The 17883-nt window shown below is 38.8% G+C and overlaps 1 protein-coding gene across 3 annotated transcripts in view; it reads left to right on the plus strand.

The window, feature by feature from the left end:
• Positions 1–17447, plus strand: part of SLF2 (SMC5-SMC6 complex localization factor 2) — a 49098-nt gene extending 31651 nt beyond the window's left edge. Inside the window, exons 16-21 of one of the 3 annotated variants that reach the window (XR_006960929.1) lie at positions 1186–1317; positions 1759–1836; positions 5259–5345; positions 8330–8398; positions 11686–11864; positions 16328–16411. Coding sequence is in view for 2 of the 3 variants with exons in the window: in XM_047073314.1 (XP_046929270.1) it covers positions 1186–1317; positions 1759–1836; positions 5259–5345; positions 8330–8398; positions 16328–16426 (465 nt within the window). In the remaining variant the exon portion in view is untranslated. Of the gene's footprint in view, positions 1–1185; positions 1318–1758; positions 1837–5258; positions 5346–8329; positions 8399–11685; positions 14975–16327 lie in introns of those variants that run through there. The other 2 variants (XM_047073314.1, XM_047073315.1) reach the window with 2 other exon arrangements.
• Positions 17448–17883: the final 436 nt, after the last annotated feature.

Consider the following 17883-nt stretch of genomic DNA (forward strand, 5'->3'; position numbering starts at 1 on the left):
GCCTGGGTGGCGCAGTCGGTTAAGCGTCCGACTTCAGCCAGGTCACGATCTCGCGGTCCGTGAGTTCGAGCCCCGAGTCAGGCTCTGGGCTGATGGCTCAGAGCCTGGAGCCTGTTTCCGATTCTGTGTCTCCCTCTCTCTCTGCCCCTCCCCCGTTCATGCTCTGTCTCTCTCTGTCCCAAAAATAAATAAACGTTGAAAAAAAAAAATTAAAAAAAATAAAAAAATAAAAATAAAAAAAAAAATTAAAAAAAAAAAAAGAAGTTGCAGAACCACTGTACATTAATTGCATCTTGTACCTGTTTTAATACTAGTCTTTAAGTTGTAGAGCTTAAACATGGTTGTCCTCTAGTACTTGTTCAGTACTGAATATATCATATATATGTGAGTGGGTTTAAACATGTCCACTGAAAGCTCCACTGAGAGGCCCTGAAAGCTTTTTACAAACATTAATAGCACTAAGGGGGCTACAGGGCCTACACATAGTTGGAATTTTAAAACTCAATGTATAATCTGAACTAGATGTGTTCTTGTGTGAACTGCAATTCAGTATAAGATACTCTATTCTCTACAGGTCCTCGGGATGAAAAAATGAGTTAGATAGAGACTCTGCCCTTGAAAACATAATCTACGTTGAAACAAAATAAACCAGCCGTTGTGGTTCATTGTAGTAAGAACAAGGATAGAAGTATGCACAGGATGCAGAGGGACACAGAGATCGAAAGGGATAGTAGAGTTCTGGTCGATTTGATTCCAGATATATGGGGACCATTTCTGAGCCACCAGGCAAATAGCTCTCAATCCTTTCAGTGATACCTACTTCCATCAAAAGAGAATTCTTTTCAGAATTCAGTGACTTCTCTTCACAGCGAGATTCAGCTTTGCTGACTTTCAAATAATTTCACAGAGAAAGCATTCCCTTTTGCCTCCATTGTAATGCCATTTAGTCTCCTCCTCCACCTTTTATCCTCCATTACAAGTATTGAACCTTTTAATTTAAAATCCCTTTTAAGCAATTGAGGACTTTTAAGTAAAGGAGAATCGTTATCACTGGACTATAAAGAAAGCTAAAGGGGCAAAATTAGAGAAGTCCAAATGAACAGAGGATCACTGACAAAAAAGTAGACTGGGAAAGAGCAGTTGCATTGCTTCATATTGTTCAGTTTCTCTTCTTTCTGTTAATAGATATCAGTCCTACATCGCTACCTTGTGCAAATGAAACCGTCGGATTTGTTGAAGAAAATGGTCCTGAAGAAAAGGGCCGAACAACCAAATGGCACTATTGATGATAGCCTTCATTTGGAGCTTGAAAAGCAGGTATCCAGGGCTAGGTCATTTCAAAAAAATACATATGAGCATGACTGATGCCAACTTTTTAACTACAGACTGATTTAGAGACTCAGATACATTCTAGCAAACACAGTTATAAAGTAAATGATATTTTTTTACTTCTTTTTGTCATGAAACTCCACTATCCTTGAGAGTTGAGAATTGAAGTTATAGGATGGTTTTTGGTAATTTAATACTGGGAGTATTTTTTGTAGTCCTTTACTAGGGCAGTTAGGAGATGGTAAAAGGAACGCACTTGACTTAGGAGTCAGGAAGCTTAGGCTAAATGGTTGGCATTTCCCTACATACCAGCTCAGTTAACTTTAGCAAATTCTTAATCCTTCCTGGGCAACTCTCCTAACTTGTAAACTGGGCTGACATCTATGCTAGCAAATTCATGGGTGTTTGTTTTATTTATTTCTCTAACAGGCATATTATCTGACCTACATTCTTCTTCATTTAGTTGGTGAAGTTAGTTGTTCTCATTCTTTCTCTTCTGGACAACGGGTAGGTAGTTTTTAGTGCTATTTTGTTTTCCATAAGTGTCACTATTGATGGAATGAATGAATGTTGTTTACATAGGAGAAAACTTGGTAAAAGTTAACTTTGAGTTTGCTATAGAAATCCCAGTGTACGCTGAAAAGAGGGAAGTAATAGTAGCTTTGCAACCATATCATTGACAAGAATTTTTTTCAGTATGTGCTAGTTCTGTTTATTGGAGTGTAATTTAACCATCATAACTTGACAACAATGTAATACATTAATAAGATAATCAAGCTCACCAAATGGGCCAGCTCTAAGCTGGTTTCTTCCAGTCTCTTTTCCCGCTACACTTTCTTTTTCTTTAGAAATAATATTTGCCGGGGCGCCTGGGTGGCGCAGTCAGTTAAGCGTCCGACTTCAGCCAGGTCACGATCTCGCGGTCCGGGAGTTCAAGCCCTGCGTCGGGCTCTGGGCTGATGGCTCAGAGCCTGAAGCCTGTTTCCGATTCTGTGTCTCCCTGTCTCTCTGCCCCTCCCCCGTTCATGCTCTGTCTCTCTCTGTCCCAAAAATAAATAAAACGTTGAAAAAAAAGAAAAAAAAATTTAAAAAGAAAAAGAAATAATATTTGCCTTCAGAATTAAACTGATAGTAAGTCAGGCTACTTTAGATACACATTTCTTAATTATCCCCCCACGTTAAACTTTTCATTTTGAATTATTCTGTTCTTCCAAAACTACCATAATCCGTACTTCTGGAGAAAGTTCTTGTTTAAGTCCTCATGTTTCTCTAGGTACTCCTAGAGAATACTCTAGGTATTCCAACCTGTTTTATATTTATTTACTTTTTTTAATGTTTATTTTTTTCTTTTTGGGAGAGGGAGAGAGAGCGCATGCGAGTGGGGGAAGTGCAGAGATTAGGAGAGACTCTGAAGTGGGCTCCAGGCTGACAGCAGAGAGCCCAAGTTGGGACTCAAACTGCAAAAGTCAGATATTTAACCAACTGAGCGATGCAGGTCCCCCTTCCAGGCATTGTGAAAAGGACACGAGACTGGTTGATGTGGGGTTTTCTTGGTTTTTGTTGTTTGTTTGTTTTGTTTTTTTTGTTTTTTTTTAAGTAGACACACAATGTTGCATTAGTTTCAGGTGTATGATGCAGTGATTCGACAGATTTATGTATTATGCTGTGCTCACCACAAGTGTAGCTACCATCTGTCACCATATAGCGCCATTACGGTACCGTTAAGTATATTCCCTATGCTGTGCCTTTTATCCCCATGACTTATTCATTCCGTAACTTGAAACCTGTATCTCCCCCTCCCCTTCAACCATTTTGCCCATCTTCTCACCCCTCCTACCTCTGGCAACCATCAGTTTGTTCACTGTATTTATAGGTCTGTTTCTGCTTTTTTTATCCATTTGTTATGTTTTTCAGGTTTCATGTATAAGTGAAGTCATACAGCATTTGTCTTTCTCTGTATGATTTATTTCACTTAGCATAATACCCTCTAGGTCCATCCATTTGTCTCAGATGGCAACATCTCATTCTTTTTTATGGCTGAGTACTATTCCATTGTGTGTATATATCACATTTTCTTTATTCATCTGTTGCTGGACACTTGGGTTGCTTCCATTCTTGGCTGTTGTAAATGATGCTGCAATAAACGTAGGAGTTCATTTTTTTTCTCACATTAGTGTTTTTGGGGGTGCCTGAGTGGCTTAGTCATTAAGTGTCGAACTCTTGATTTCAGCTCAGGTCATGATTTCGTGCTGGGCATGGAGCCTACTTAGGATTCATTCTCTCTCTCTCTCTCTCTCTCCCCCCCCCCCTCCCTCCCTCCCTCTCCCCTTCTCCTGCTTGTGCACCCACTCTCTCTCTCTCTCTCTCTCAAAACAAACAAACAAAAACAAACCGACAACAAATTAGTGTTTTTGTTTTCTTTGGTAAACACTCAGTAATGGAATAACTAAATCATATGGTATTTCTATTTAATTTTTTGAGGAACCTCCATACTGTTTTCCACAGTGGCCACACCACTTCACATTCTTGCCAATGTGAGGGTTCCTTTTCCCCACATCCTCACCAACACTTGTTTTTTCTTGTCTTGATTCTAGCCATTCTTGACAGGTGTAAAGTGATATCACATTGTGGTTTTGATTTGCGTTTCTTTGATAATTAATGATACTCAGCATTTTTTCATGTACCTATTTGCTGTATGTCGTCTTTGGAAAAATGCCTTTTTAGGTATTCAGCACATTTTTAATTGGATTATTTCTCAGCATTTTTATATTTTGAATACTAACCCCTTATCAGATATATCCTTTGCAAATATCTTCTTCTAGTCAGTAGATTGCCTTTTCATTTTGTTCATGGTTTCCTTCTTTGTGCAGTGATTGGTTCATGTATTTTTATAAACATTATTGTACATAGAATTATGTTTGCTCTCCTGGTTGGAATCTATTGTCATGTATCTATATTGTTCTTACATGGTCTTCACATTTTTTTAAATTATTTTTTTCTGATTAGAAGCAGTGATTATTGTTAAAAAATTCAACTGTTTTAAAACTATGTAAGGTAAAAAGTGAAAGACTCCTATAATCCAGTGCCCTCCTATAAATTTCTCCATAATTTGTGCATATACTTAACAAAAAATGGAGTCATACTGTTCATATTTGCAACTTACTTTTTTTGCCTTAAGATATTAGCACTTCTGTCTGATAACGGTAGTACTTCAAAAGCTTTTTGATGAACATTATACTCTTTGTGATTATACCAGTACTAACGTGAACATGCTTATTTGTAGATCTCTACCAACCTATATAAGCATTTCTATAGGATAAATTACTAGAATTAGAATTGCTAGATCAAAGGTTGTAAATTTTTCAAATTTTAATTATTATAAGATAGTGGTTATTATATTTCTCTTCCAAAAGTGTCCATTTATATTCTCACCTTAGTATATTCAACTTTAGTGTATATATGACAATGACTCTTTTGGCCTATACACTTCTAAAACTTAAGACACTTAATTTTTCAAAAAAGTACTTTTAAAGCTTGTATTGTTCATAGAGAAAAAGTAAGTTAGCTGTTATTTGAATATTCAATTACAGAATGTGTTAGAAAAAAAGGACTCTAAATTTCTGAGCATTATTACTTCATAGTCTGAGCTCTAGCATTAATTTTTCATTAGTGTAGCTTAGTATACAGCAAAACAACTTTCATTTTTGTGTATATTTTTATGTCAACTTGGAGTAAACCTTGACAGTCTTACTGTTGTGGCAGTTACTATTTTCACTGATACGACTGCTATTAAGTTGGATGGTTAACATCAAAAGTCACTAACTAGTTAATGACAGATTTTTAAATGGTTTTTGTTCTAACGGCATAATCTCTTTGTTAATTTACAATGCTTCAGACTTGTTTTCATTCCTCATGCTTGTTTTGCACAGAAACACTTCGTGCATCTCTGTGGGGCTTTGGAAAAGCATGTTAAGTGTGACATTAGGGAAGATGCAAGACTGTTTTATAGAACTAAGGTAAGTGTGTTTTTCAAAGAATTGTTAGGTTTTGTTGTTGAACCTTGATTATGTTAATATTTAAGGAAAAGAAACATATAAGCCTCTCTTTAAAAAAAAAGTACAGGGGCGCCTGGGTGGCGCAGTCGGTTAAGCGTCCGACTTCAGCCAGGTCACGATCTCGCGGTCCGTGAGTTCGAGCCCCGCGTCGGGCTCTGGGCTGATGGCTCAGAGCCTGGAGCCTGCTTCCGATTCTGTGTCTCCCTCTCTCTCTGCCCCTCGCCCGTTCATGCTCTGTCTCTCTCTGTCCCAAAAATAAATAAACGTTGAAAAAAAAAATGTATAAAAAAAAAGTACACATAAAATGGGAAATATGACTTTCTCTTTTAATAACAGAAGTCAGTAGAAGCTTCTACTAAGTACTTCTAACTAGATTAAAAATGAAAGGAAGGGCGCCTGGCTGGCTCAGTCCATAGAGCAATGCAACTCTTAATCTCGGGGTCGTGAGTTTGAGCCCCACAATGAGTGTTAAGGTTACTTTTTTTTTTTTTAAGTTTGTTTTTGAGAGAGAGAAAGCAGGGGAGGGGCAGGGAGAAAGGAAAAGAGGATCCCAAGCAAAACCCAACAAGGGGCTCAAACTCATGAATGGCAATATCATGACCTGAGCCAAAATCAAGAGTCAGATGCTTAACTGACTGAGCTATGCAGGTGTCCCAAGTGTAGAGATTACTTCAAAAAATAAAAGGAAAAAAAATCTGGAAACAAATACATTTTTCATTTTACTATACTCTCTATTCTAAAGCTCCTGACAGCTAAGGAGAAAATTCTTCAGTTCTAATGAAATTTATTAGCTTTTGTCCTATTGTACAAATTAAGACTTTTATGCTTAAGTGAGTTTCAAGGGTTAAAAGCATTGTTTAAATAAATATATAAGTTTTAAAAGTGGTTATAAAGTTTTGTGATGGTTGAAAACTTTTGTTCATAGAGAAGAAATAGGTTAGCTGTTATTCTTTGAATGCTCCATTAGAGGATATATTAAAAAGGATTCTTCAGATTTCTCAGTTCTACATCACCCAGTCTGAGCTCTAGGATGGAAAAGGTTCAGTAAGCTTGGTAATAAACTTTTTTCTTAAAAATTGAGTATATTCAAAGACACTAGAAAAGCAGAATATGATAATGGAGTTAGGAAAGCAACTTTAGTATTAATAAAATGATTTGACAGTTTTTTCCAAAACAAAAATAAGTAATACTTTTTTTTAAAGCTTTTTCTTCTAAGGATTTTTTTTTATTCCAAATCACCTTTTAGCATTTGTAATGTAAAGCTGTGGGGTTTTTTTTGCCACTGTGTTTAGATAAATCATTAAATGTGAAGTTTCAGCTTTGTAACTTTATATCTTACATTAATTAGCTGTAAAGTTTAACCATTTCAACAATGCCTGTTTGGATTTGGTATGTGTATTTATTTTAGTAGATTTAAGTTAAATACAAAGATGAGCAGCTAATGGAGTTGTATCAGATGGCAGATTTTCAGAAATATGTAGGGGATAGCTCTTTGCCTTAGAGTGGAAACCGTAGTTTCAGAGAAGCACATGCTTTTGAACATTGACTCGAGTTACTGGCCCGTAAAACTTGGTGGTAGTGGCTGTTGCTGACAGATATGCCAAAAGAGGAAAGAGGACCACCCAAGTTTTCTGTTTCTTAAAGCCAAGGGTCAGGATAGACTGGTGCCAGGGCTTCTCTTACTTAAGAGTGGAGAGAGCACAGAGATGTATGGAAATTGCTTCAGAGGATGGTTCTGCTGAGAAGTTGCCTCTTCACAGCCTGTAGTAGAAAAGGTGATTGTTTTGGAGAAACTGAATCTGCCGAACTCTAAAGGGGAAGTGGGGGGAAACAGACCTTAAAGCAGCTATAAAATTCCTGACTTGTTGAAAACATTTTTCTCAAGCAATTATGTTTAAGAGCTTATTGAGTATCTCTAGAGTGGTTGAAAAGTTTGACTATCAGACAGTCTTACTAAACCTTCAAATGCAGGAATATACTTGGTACTTAAAGAGGATTCATAGCGATGCCTGGGTGGCTCAGTTGGTTAAGTATCCGACTTCAGCTCGGCTCAGGTCATGATCTCATGATTTGTCAGTTCGAGCCTCACATCAGGCTGTCTACTATCAACACAGAACCTGCTTCAGATCCTCACTGCCCCTCCCCCACTGGGGCATGCTTGAACACACTCCCGTGCGCTCTCTCTGTCTCTTTCTGTCTCTCAAAAATGAATAAACATTTAAAAAATAATAATAGAGGTGCCTGGGTGGCTCAGTCTGTTACCTCGACGTGGGTCCAAGCCCCGCATTGGGCTCTTGCTGACAGCTTGGAGCCTGGAACCTGCTTCGTATTCTGTTTCCCTCTCTCTCTCTCTTCCCCTCCCCCACTCGTCCTCTGTCTTTCTCTCTCAAAAATGAATAAACGTGAAAAAATGTTAAAAAATAATAATAATAAGATTCATAGTACTTTGCAGATACCTAGAGAGACGTAACAGTGAATCTTGGATGTTCCAATATGTGGAAAGGAGCAAATGACAACCATTTTTGTGGCCTCAAGTCTTTCAAATAGAAGTTGGAAAGGCAGGGAACAGCCAAAGTCTTCGGGCCTATAACAAAGCCCACACTTCAGCTTCTCTATGTGGGTGTTCAAAAGCCAGCATGTTGAAAATATAAGTGTCTTGAAGGCAGGGAATATGTTTTTCTCTGGATGATCTTTGGTAACTAATGGGAGAATAGAGTCTTAAGCATTCAGTAATTTAGATTATGGTGATCAAGAAAAGTCTTATTATTAATCACTATGATTTGAAAGCCAGAAGATGAGTAGTTTATTTTCTCTTTCTTGACAAAATTAAGTTGAATTGTTGGGTGTGGGCCTGTCAACTATCAGATAATTTGTATAAAACATTAAATTGATTTTAGTTAAGAATGTTTTGATCTGATCCCTTTTCCCCTTTTTGATGTTTTAAGGTAAAAGACCTGGTTGCCAGGATACATGGAAAATGGCAGGAAATAATCCAGAACTGTCGGCCTACTCAGGTGTCATTTTATTAAACAATTTTATTTTATTCTTAGTAGTTTTGCTAAATGGCATTTCTTCATACTGTTCGTAAAAAATATGACACAGCACTTGCTTCTTGGTATCTTAAGATAAACTGAAAACTCCCATATAGTAGTGTGTATATGTTTTTTAGTTTTTGTTTGCTTTATATTAATTTATTTCCAGAGACTATTGAGCCCATTTTAAAATGTTACATTGCATCAAAAGGGGGTTATTTCTTCAGGAGCATTTTTCTTTACAGTTTTATTGAGATAAAATTCACGTATCATACATTTCACTCATTTAAAGTGGTCTTTAGTATATGTACTGAGTGGTGTAACCATCACTACCAAATTTTTAATATACTTTAAAACATTTTTGTTACGCTAAAAAGAAATCCCAGAACCCATTAGCAGTCACTGCCCATTCCCCAACCACCTGAATTTCTATTACCAACTCTTCCCAAGCCTTAAGACAACCACTGCTCTTTCTGTCTGTATAGATTTGCCTATTCTTCACATATCATGGATGTGAAATGATATACTGGGTGGTCTTTTATGACTGGCTTCTTTCACAACCTGTTAGGTGAATCCAGCTACCACATATGTCCCTTCTATTGCCAAATAATATTCCATTGTATGGATATATCTCATTTGATTTATCCACTTTTTAGATGAACATTTGAGTTGTTTCCACTTCCTGGCTATTCTGAATAATACTTCCATGAATAACTTTACACAGGTTTTTGTGAACATGTTTTCAAATGAAAAGATTTGGGGTGTATACCTGGAAATGTAATTGCTGAGTCATATGGTAATTCTGTGTTAAATGCTCTGAGGAATTGCCAGACTGTTTTCCGAAGTGCACCATTTTACATTGCTACCAGAATGTATGAGGTTTCTAAGTTCTCCGCTTTTGTGCTGGCACTTGTTATTATCTGTTGTTTTTTTATTATAGCCATAGTAAGGTGTTAAACAGTAGAATCTCCTTGTGGTTTTGATTCACATTTCGTATGCTTGTTGTCCATTCATGTAGCTTCCTTGGAGAAATGTCTGTTGAAATCCTTTGCTTGTTTTTTAATTGGGTTTTTATCTTTTTATTATTGAATTGTAAGAATTCTCCATCTGTTTTTGGGGCACCTGGGTGGTTCAATTGGTTAAGCATCCAACTCTTGATTTCGGCTCAGGTCATGATCTCATAGTTCATGAGTTTGAATTGTTCATCGGGCTCTGCACTGATGATGCAGAGCCTGCTTGGGATCCTCTCTCTCTGCCCCTCTCCCCAGCTCATTCTCTCTTTCTCAAAATAAATAAATAAACTTAAAAAAAATTGGGGGTGCCTGGGTGGCTCAGTTGGTTAAGCTTCTGACTCTCAGTTTCAGCTTAGGTCATGATCTCACAGTTTTATGAGTCCGAGCTCCGCATCAGGCTCTGCGCTGACAGTGCAGAGCCTGCTTGGGATTTTCTCTCGCTCTTCCTCTCTCTCTGCCCCTCCCCTGCTCACACTGTCTCTGTCTCCCTCAAAAATAAATAGACTTAGGGGCGCCTGGGTGGCGCAGTCGGTTAAGCGTCCGACTTCAGCCAGGTCACAATCTCGCGGTCCGGGAGTTCGAGCCCTGCGTCAGGCCCTGGGCTGATGGCTCAGAGCCTGGAGCCTGTTTCCGATTCTGTGTCTCCCTCCCTCTCTCTCTGCCCCTCCCCCGTTCATGCTCTGTCTCTCTCTGTCCCAAAAATAAATAAACGTTGAAAAAAAAAATTAAAAAAAAAAAAATAGACTTAAAAGTTCAAAAAAAAAAAAAGAAAAAGTATTCTCCATTTGTTCCAAAGACAAATCCCTTGTTAAGTATATAATTTGCAAATATATTCACCAGTTCTGTGTGTTGTCTTTTCATTGCCTTGATGGTATCACTTGTTAGAACAAAAGTTTTTTAACTGTGATGAGGTCCAGTTTTACTATTTTTCCTTTTGTTACTTAGGCTTTTAGTGTCATATCTAAGGGGACTTTGCTTAAGAGGGGCATAAGCACCTGGTATTAAATTTGCCATACTATAAATTTGCCTTTTACATACAAACTAACTGATATGTTGTTGTCTAAAATGATGCTTCTCAGAGCACCTGGGTGGCTCAATTGGTTGAACATCCAACTCTTGATTTCAGCTCCAGTCATGATCTCATGGTTTGAGGAATCAAGCCCCGCTAGGAGCTCTGCGCTGATCGCACAGAACCTGCTTAAGATTTTCTCTCTCCCTCTGTCTCTCTTTGCCCCTGACCCACTTGTGTGCACGTGCTTTCTCCCTCTCTCAAAATAAACATTTTTTTAATATGTTAAAAATAAATAAAAATGTGATTTCTCAAATTCTAATATGCACAGGCATCAACTTGCTGAAATGCAGATTTTGACTTGATAGGTGTGGAGTGGGACCTGAGAAATGCTGCGTTTCTCACAGGTTCTCAGATAGATGGCAGTGCTTCTGGTCCAGGGACCATAATTTCAGTAGCTAGGACCTAGCAGTTGTTTATATTTTATATCAAAGCAACAGGAACAGTGAAGATTAATTAAGAAAAGTAATCTCTGTATTTTGTATTTTAACTCTTTTGCTGTAGTTGCCCTTCATAAGATACGCATGCTCTGTTAGAGAAGAAACCTTTGAGAAATCTTAAGCTGATGAATGTTTTGTTGTTGTTGTTTCGGTTTCTAATCGCGAAAGATTTTAGGCTGGCCATCTTTGCTAATGTGGAATTAAAACAAAAGAATTTAATACCAAAACTTTTATATTAGTCAGCCTAACATTTTACTTAATCTTCTCAAATGTGATTCTCCACATAGGTGTTGGTGAGGAAAACATCTTGCTTTTATTTTATACTTTTTTTTAATTTAAAGTTAGACCACAAAATGTGAAAATTGATTACCATAAATTTTCAGAGAAATATACAATATAAAGATGTTACTTGGGGCGCCTGGGTGGCGCAGTCGGTTAAGCGTCCGACTTCAGCCAGGTCACGATCTCGCGGTCCGTGGGTTCGAGCCCCGCGTCGGGCTCTGGGCTGATGGCTCAGAGCCTGGAGCCTGTTTCCGATTCTGTGTCTCCCTCTCTCTCTGCCCCTCCCCCGTTCATGCTCTGTCTCTCTCTGTCCCAAAAATAAATAAAAAACGTTGAAAAAAAAAATTTTAAAAAGATGTTACTGCTTTTTTTATCAAAAGCCTGTTTGATGGTTAGTTTTATAAGGATTAATTCATAATCTGACTTCACTTTGTCCTGTTTCCCCCCCCCCCTTCCCTTTTCTAGGGGCAGCTTCATGACTTCTGGGTACCAGATTCTTAACAGGAGTTGAAGCAGCAAAAATATGAACCAAGAGAAATTCAATAAGAGTTTTTCCTAGAGGAGTAGAAAGAATACCACAAACTCCAGTGGAATGCTTAGAAAATGCGCTGCAATGTGCCACTTGAATGTCTAGTATGAAGCTGGTAATGAAGAAATTGCCATTTCTGAAGCAGATATGAAACGTGATCTGCTTAATTTTAAGGCAACTGGCCTTTTAAAAACAGCAGAATCCTATAACAAGAGGGGAGGGGTAGAAGCAGCTAATAGTTGCATGTCGAATCTGCCCCTATTAACTGCTCTTGTTAAATTGTAAGCCAGTTATCCTTTTTTTTTTTCTTTTCTTTTTTTTGGATTGTATTTATGGCACTTGGATAATCACAGGAAATATGTAGGAAAGGGTTTGGACCAACTTGAGCAGTTGGACATGGAAATCAAGACCAAGTTCCAGTTGAGTTTAATTTTCTCTTGGTTATTTTAGGACTCAAAAAGAAATCTTAGAACTGAGTTTAATAACAAAAAGGATAAATCTTTTCTGTAACTCCTATAAACCACAGGGAGATTTCAATCCATACATTTTCCTTCACTATTCAAGATTATAAATCTGTTAGGTTTTTAAAATACATTTAAAGAGTTGAGAAACAGAAATTTGGTATAGTGTTAGATCCTCCTTAAGGGGAAGAAGTTAAGCTATAAAATAGTATCTCCGTTTTTATGCCAAAACATTCATATGCCGTTTGTTTTGGATTCCTTTTAAGTGTATATATATTTTTTAAATACTGGTTAAATCTTAGATCCTTGGCTAAATCTTAGAATTCTGGCCCTTGGTTAGCCATATTACAGAAGTCTATATTATAGAAGCTTAACGATCTGGACAAGTTTCCAAAAACCGTACTTTCATGAGTATATAAGCTTGGTAGAGACCTGGATGGAGTTTATTCTTTGGAATATTGCACACGTTGTGTGTGCTTGTATTTTAAAGTTGTTGCACTTGAAAACCACAGCTGCTCTAAATTCTTAAACACTGGAAAGCCATCCTTTGGTTTAAATGGTGGAGGGTTAGTAGAAGTGCACATGCTGATCTTAGCCCAAGGGCCCTTTGAAGCCTTTGGTAGTAATAGACTCTTACTAGCTAACTGAAAAATTCTTTTGTTGATTGTCCTTTTAGGACGGTTTGTTTCTTGAATGAAAATGCCAACTTTTTTCTTTCAATGTTGACTTGGATGACACTGCTTTCCTGAGCATTCTCATGTCTCCAGTTGTGGTGGGGGAAGGACGATGGAGAGGAAGGGAATTGGACTGCGCGTTTATGATTTGAGAGGGGAGAAAATAAATTTTGACAAAATAGCTTTCTACCTCTAAATTGAGGCTTAGGAGAAAAAAGCATTTTATCTTAAATTTATCATTTACAATAGTATAAATAACTTTTGAGCCCATGTCAGGCATTGAGCAGTTAGAGATTTTATAGGGAAGACTTAGTAAATCCAGTTCCCAAGAACCCCAGCTGAATGAGGCTCCAAGAGTCAGACCAACAAAAGTTTTATTCTGTGTTGAGTTTACTGGTAAGAATATTATTATCTTGATACTACCTCTCAAGGGTATTATTAGAAAATGCCACTTATGGTTAATGAGATAGATACAAAGAGTTCTATTTGACAGAAGCTTGAAACTCTGGCATCTATCTGCCCAACAATGGGGGCTTTCACTCTTTGTAATTTAATACTTTGTAGATACATTATTTGTGTGTAATTTTATAAGTGTTCATATTTTTCTCATTTTGCATTGTGTAAAGTGTACAAAATCTCAAAGTATAAAATACTGCTTATATTGCTTGTAATTACAGTGTGTAAATATTTTCTAATCGTGTACATTGACGGGGGGACAAGTGGGTTATTCAGGTTTTTTTTTAAGTGACCCTTTTGTATCGCAGTTTCAACAGATAACTGCTCATCAAATTTAAAACCACTTTGATACATTTTTATTTAGCAGTTCCAATAAGAAAAGTCTCTATTTTTAATTGCCTTTCTTCATTAGAGAAAAAGACTTCATCTGTCCCTTTAAAAATGGCCAGACATCGGTTTGGGCCCTTGTATTTATGACTCTGGTTAGATATCTCCATCTCCAGGTCATACTCCAGTCAGTATTTGCATTGGGTTCTCATACAAATCCTGTGATTCTCTTCTAGCACAAGTAGCCCATGACTTTTCTCCCAAATCAAGGATTATCCTTCTCCCTCGAGTCCCCATGTTTTGTCTCCCTCCTGCTGTTGTTGCCCAGCGAATGGGATGGTAGCGGGGGAGAAGATGTTCATTGCACAGAGAATGTCAGGCCACTTTTGGGACTTGGCAAACAAAGCTTGCACTGAGTGGTGGTGTGTTTGGCAATATTACTGTGCCAAAAATAATCTTGTCTAATTTTCTGGATATGTATGTCAAACTTATTACCCTTCTTGCAAGCTAAAAATTAAGGTACTTGTAAGTGTTTATGCTTTTGTGTGTAACTGTTTGCCTTTTCTAAACTGTTTTTCTCATTATCAGAAAATAATAATTCTATTCGTTATATCATGTTAAGTGAAGAGGCTCTCTGTGCACAAAACGCATCTATGTAGCAGTAAAGTAACAGCATTTGTACATTTCCTATCTCCTGATGGCAGTGGTGCCTTTGTCACCTTTCAGAAGGTTGGCGTTTGGTTTTGTTTTGCAGTACAAATAATAGCTTGCTTTTGACTTCACAAAAATCTCCCCAGATGTAAAAGAGAGATAAAGATGTGTTGTCATCCAGGCTCAGTTAGAGCATTTGCATTTTTATTTCTATCAAAACAAGTATAGTTGGTGGGGACTGGCCAGTAATAATGTGTGGAGTCTTTAAACCAAGGGTAATTTTTAAATTTAAAAATAAAAAATTTAAGAGGTGACCCATTAACAAGTGACTGAGTTGGAAAATTAGGGAAGGGACTGTCCTGGTTTGTCTCTAAGGAGGCAAGATTAGGGTACCGGTGGCTGGGCATGTAGAGCATGAACCGTGGTTGTTATTTCTTACTCATTAACAGTGTTGGTGCACCTCATTATCTGTGCATTTGTTTTCCCTGGGCAGTCCTGTCAGTGAGTTAATCCACCAGCTCTTAGGCAGTTCAAAAGTAAATGCAGATTTCTTTTCCTCTTTCCTTTTTTTTTTTTAAAGATTTTTTTACTACATCTTGTTTAAAGTCCCATGAATGTATGTGTGTGTTATTAAAAATGCTTTTTCTCAGTTTGAACATGTGTTTGGTAATATTTGTTTGGGAGTGGGGAATGGTGAAGTCTCTGGAATGTGCTATTTCTTCCCCTGCCCCATCCCCTAGTTTTTAAACTGAATTTTTTTCCCCTCTTGCTTTGGATTCTTCGGTCTGTCTTTTAGCTTGATGTCTCCTATTTCTGGAAAACATAAAGCTATAGTAGCACACAGTTCACTTTTACATAACCCATATAATAATCTGCTGCATACTTGGCAGTCAGCAATTCAGTAATCTCATTCTTCCATTACCCCATTCACTAGGTTCATCAACAACTATTGCGTACCTGCTACATGCTAGGCACTCTTGAGGATTCAGTGGCGAACAACACAGAGCTCTCCTGACTCTTACCTTTCTGGTATCCAGGTGAAAATACTTTGGTGCTCAGCAAAGTGGACCGGAAAGGAATACCATTGGCCTGGCTCCCTTGTTCTAGAGCCCAGGGCAAAGAAAGGAGAAGCCATACAATGCAGAGGCAGGGCTCGGGACCACCTCCAACCTGCCATGCAGATACAGTTGTGGGTATGCCAGCTGAGGGGAGACACAGGTTGACGACAACTCACAGGAGAAACTGTTAATGAGCTTATAGAAGGGTTACCAGAGGCCTCAGTTTCCAGAACCATACCAGTATTTCTGTCTTCTGACAGGCTGGTTTGGAGGAGACCACTTGTGAGCATTTTAGAGGTGGGGGGAGTGACAGCCAGGTGGAAGCATAGGTGCTGCCTGAAGTACAGAGAGACAGGCAGTACAGCCTTGTGCAAGTTAAGAGCCTTGACCTTGACCTTAGTCCTGACCTCAGATCCCAGACTGACCATGCCAAACCCTTGATCTTTGTCAAGTTACTTGTCTGAACCTTCATTTCTTCATCTGTTAAAAGGAATAATAATGATGTCTATCTCAGAACTTGTGAGGATTAAGTGAAACTAATCCATGAAAAGTTCTTAGCAAGGTGCCTGACATATATGCTAAGTGTTATTATTTAGCTCCAATTCAAAGCTCTTCTCAAATGACAGCTAAAATTGAACTTAAGGCACTTGGTGGGAGCGGGGGTGCAGTTCACTGACATCTAAGCAAACCAGATATTAAAATTGTAGTGTGGGTGTGCTCTATGCCTTCTGACAGCTTCAGAGGCTTCTCTGTCCAGCTCTGTCTCTACTGGTTAAAAAAGAATATATATATATATATATATATATATATATATATATATATATATATATGTAAGTTTGTGACTTTTTTAGGACTCAGCATGCTAATACTGAGAAGGGGTGGTGGTTGGTGATTTTCCAGCATTTGTGGACATGTCCTGACACTCCCTTTTCCTTGCTAACCATTCCCCAGGCTGGAGTCAAGAGAGGGCAAACCAGAAGGCCCAGCTTTGGGTCTGACTCCAAGACGACTGGCTGGGAGGAAAACTTAACAGGCAAAACAGGCTTCTGAGGCACAGTGGAACAGTGAGACTACAGCATTGGTGCCCTGGTGACAGTCCCTACCGAAGAAGCACCTCAGCTATACATATGGCCAAAGTAAAGATCACGCCACCCAAAGGGAGAGTGCTGGGCAAACCAGAGGTGGAGATGGCAAAGCAGGAACAGAAATGCTGCTGCCACAGTGAACAGGAAGCAGGACAACTTGACTAGGCCAGAGTTCTTTGCCTCAGGGAACCTCTGCTCAAGTTTCAGGAGTTCATACCTACCCCCTTCACCTAGGATCCCTGCTACAGTGAGTAACTGCTCTGTGCGAAGCCTGGAGCAAACACTGGTGTGTAGGTGGCTGAGGACAACAGCCACTTTCTTACAGCGGAGTTGGGGAGAATAGTCTAGCAAAAACAAAAGCACGTTTTATGTTCCGTGCTTGTGAAGTACAACAGAAGGTTTTCAGATGGGGTCCTCTCACAGCCACCCTGTGAAGAGCTGGGGTTAGTGACTTTAAGGATGACTAACGACCTGCTCAAAGAATGCCCTGCCTGTGTCCCAGGACACAGATCCATGGCTAGATTAGGGTTCGTTTCTTGCTTTGATTTTGAGTTGCCTCCACTGTCGGTATTCCCTCATTCATATTTTATCAGCTTGATTGCAGAGAAGAGCATGGTCCATCAAAGGGGCTTCTCATAGAAAGTTCCATTAATTGTCATGACATCTGATCGTTTCATTAGGTTCAGAGATTGAAGTGGAAGGACAGCAGAGAGAAATGGATTGTGATCTAAATCTATGTTATCAGAGACACACTGCTCAACTACTGTCTTGCAAGCGCCATGCTGGAACTCCGCATTGTAATTTACACATTTTGTTCATTTGGAATGTGTGAGGTTCTGAGTCTGCCATCGTACGCCTTGGAGGAGAAAGGCTTGCCTCACAGTGTAGGCAAGTGGGATGCTAAACTTGCCACCACATCACTACAGCTGCACAGGTACCTGAAGTCAGCGCTGTGAGTTCTGTGAGAACATGAGCTGCGTCTCTTAGCCCACTGGGCCCCTGCAGTTTCATTTGTCTCCTGTCTGGTATGATGGGGCTAGCAGCCTTCCTGCCTTCCCTCCACTGTCACCCCCAACCCACTTGCCCACAGGACTGCAGATTTATTTTTCTTAGCCATGGCTTTCCTGGACTTCCCAGCGTGGACTTCCTTAATCTATCAGGATTTTCTTCTGTGGTCTTTCTGGAACTATTTGCTGACTTTTCCCTTCTAGTTCCCACTAGGAGCCCTCCCATCTCATCACATCAAACTCACTTTTCTCTTTCACTTTTCTTTTCTCTTTTCCATTCCCTTCTGCCTACTCCTCCAGTATACGTCTGTGCATGTTTCTGCCTTTGATAATTCCCCTTCAGGTTTACCCTGTATCTCTCTTCTCAGGTTTTTCTGGTACAGATTCTCCTCTCTGTAAACACAACAGTGAATTT

The sequence above is a fragment of the Lynx rufus genome, unplaced genomic scaffold, assembly GCF_022079265.1.
Source record: "Lynx rufus isolate CCGP_SWC_20201006 ecotype Redwood Valley unplaced genomic scaffold, mLynRuf1.p SCAF_11, whole genome shotgun sequence".
NCBI lineage: Eukaryota > Metazoa > Chordata > Mammalia > Carnivora > Felidae > Lynx > Lynx rufus.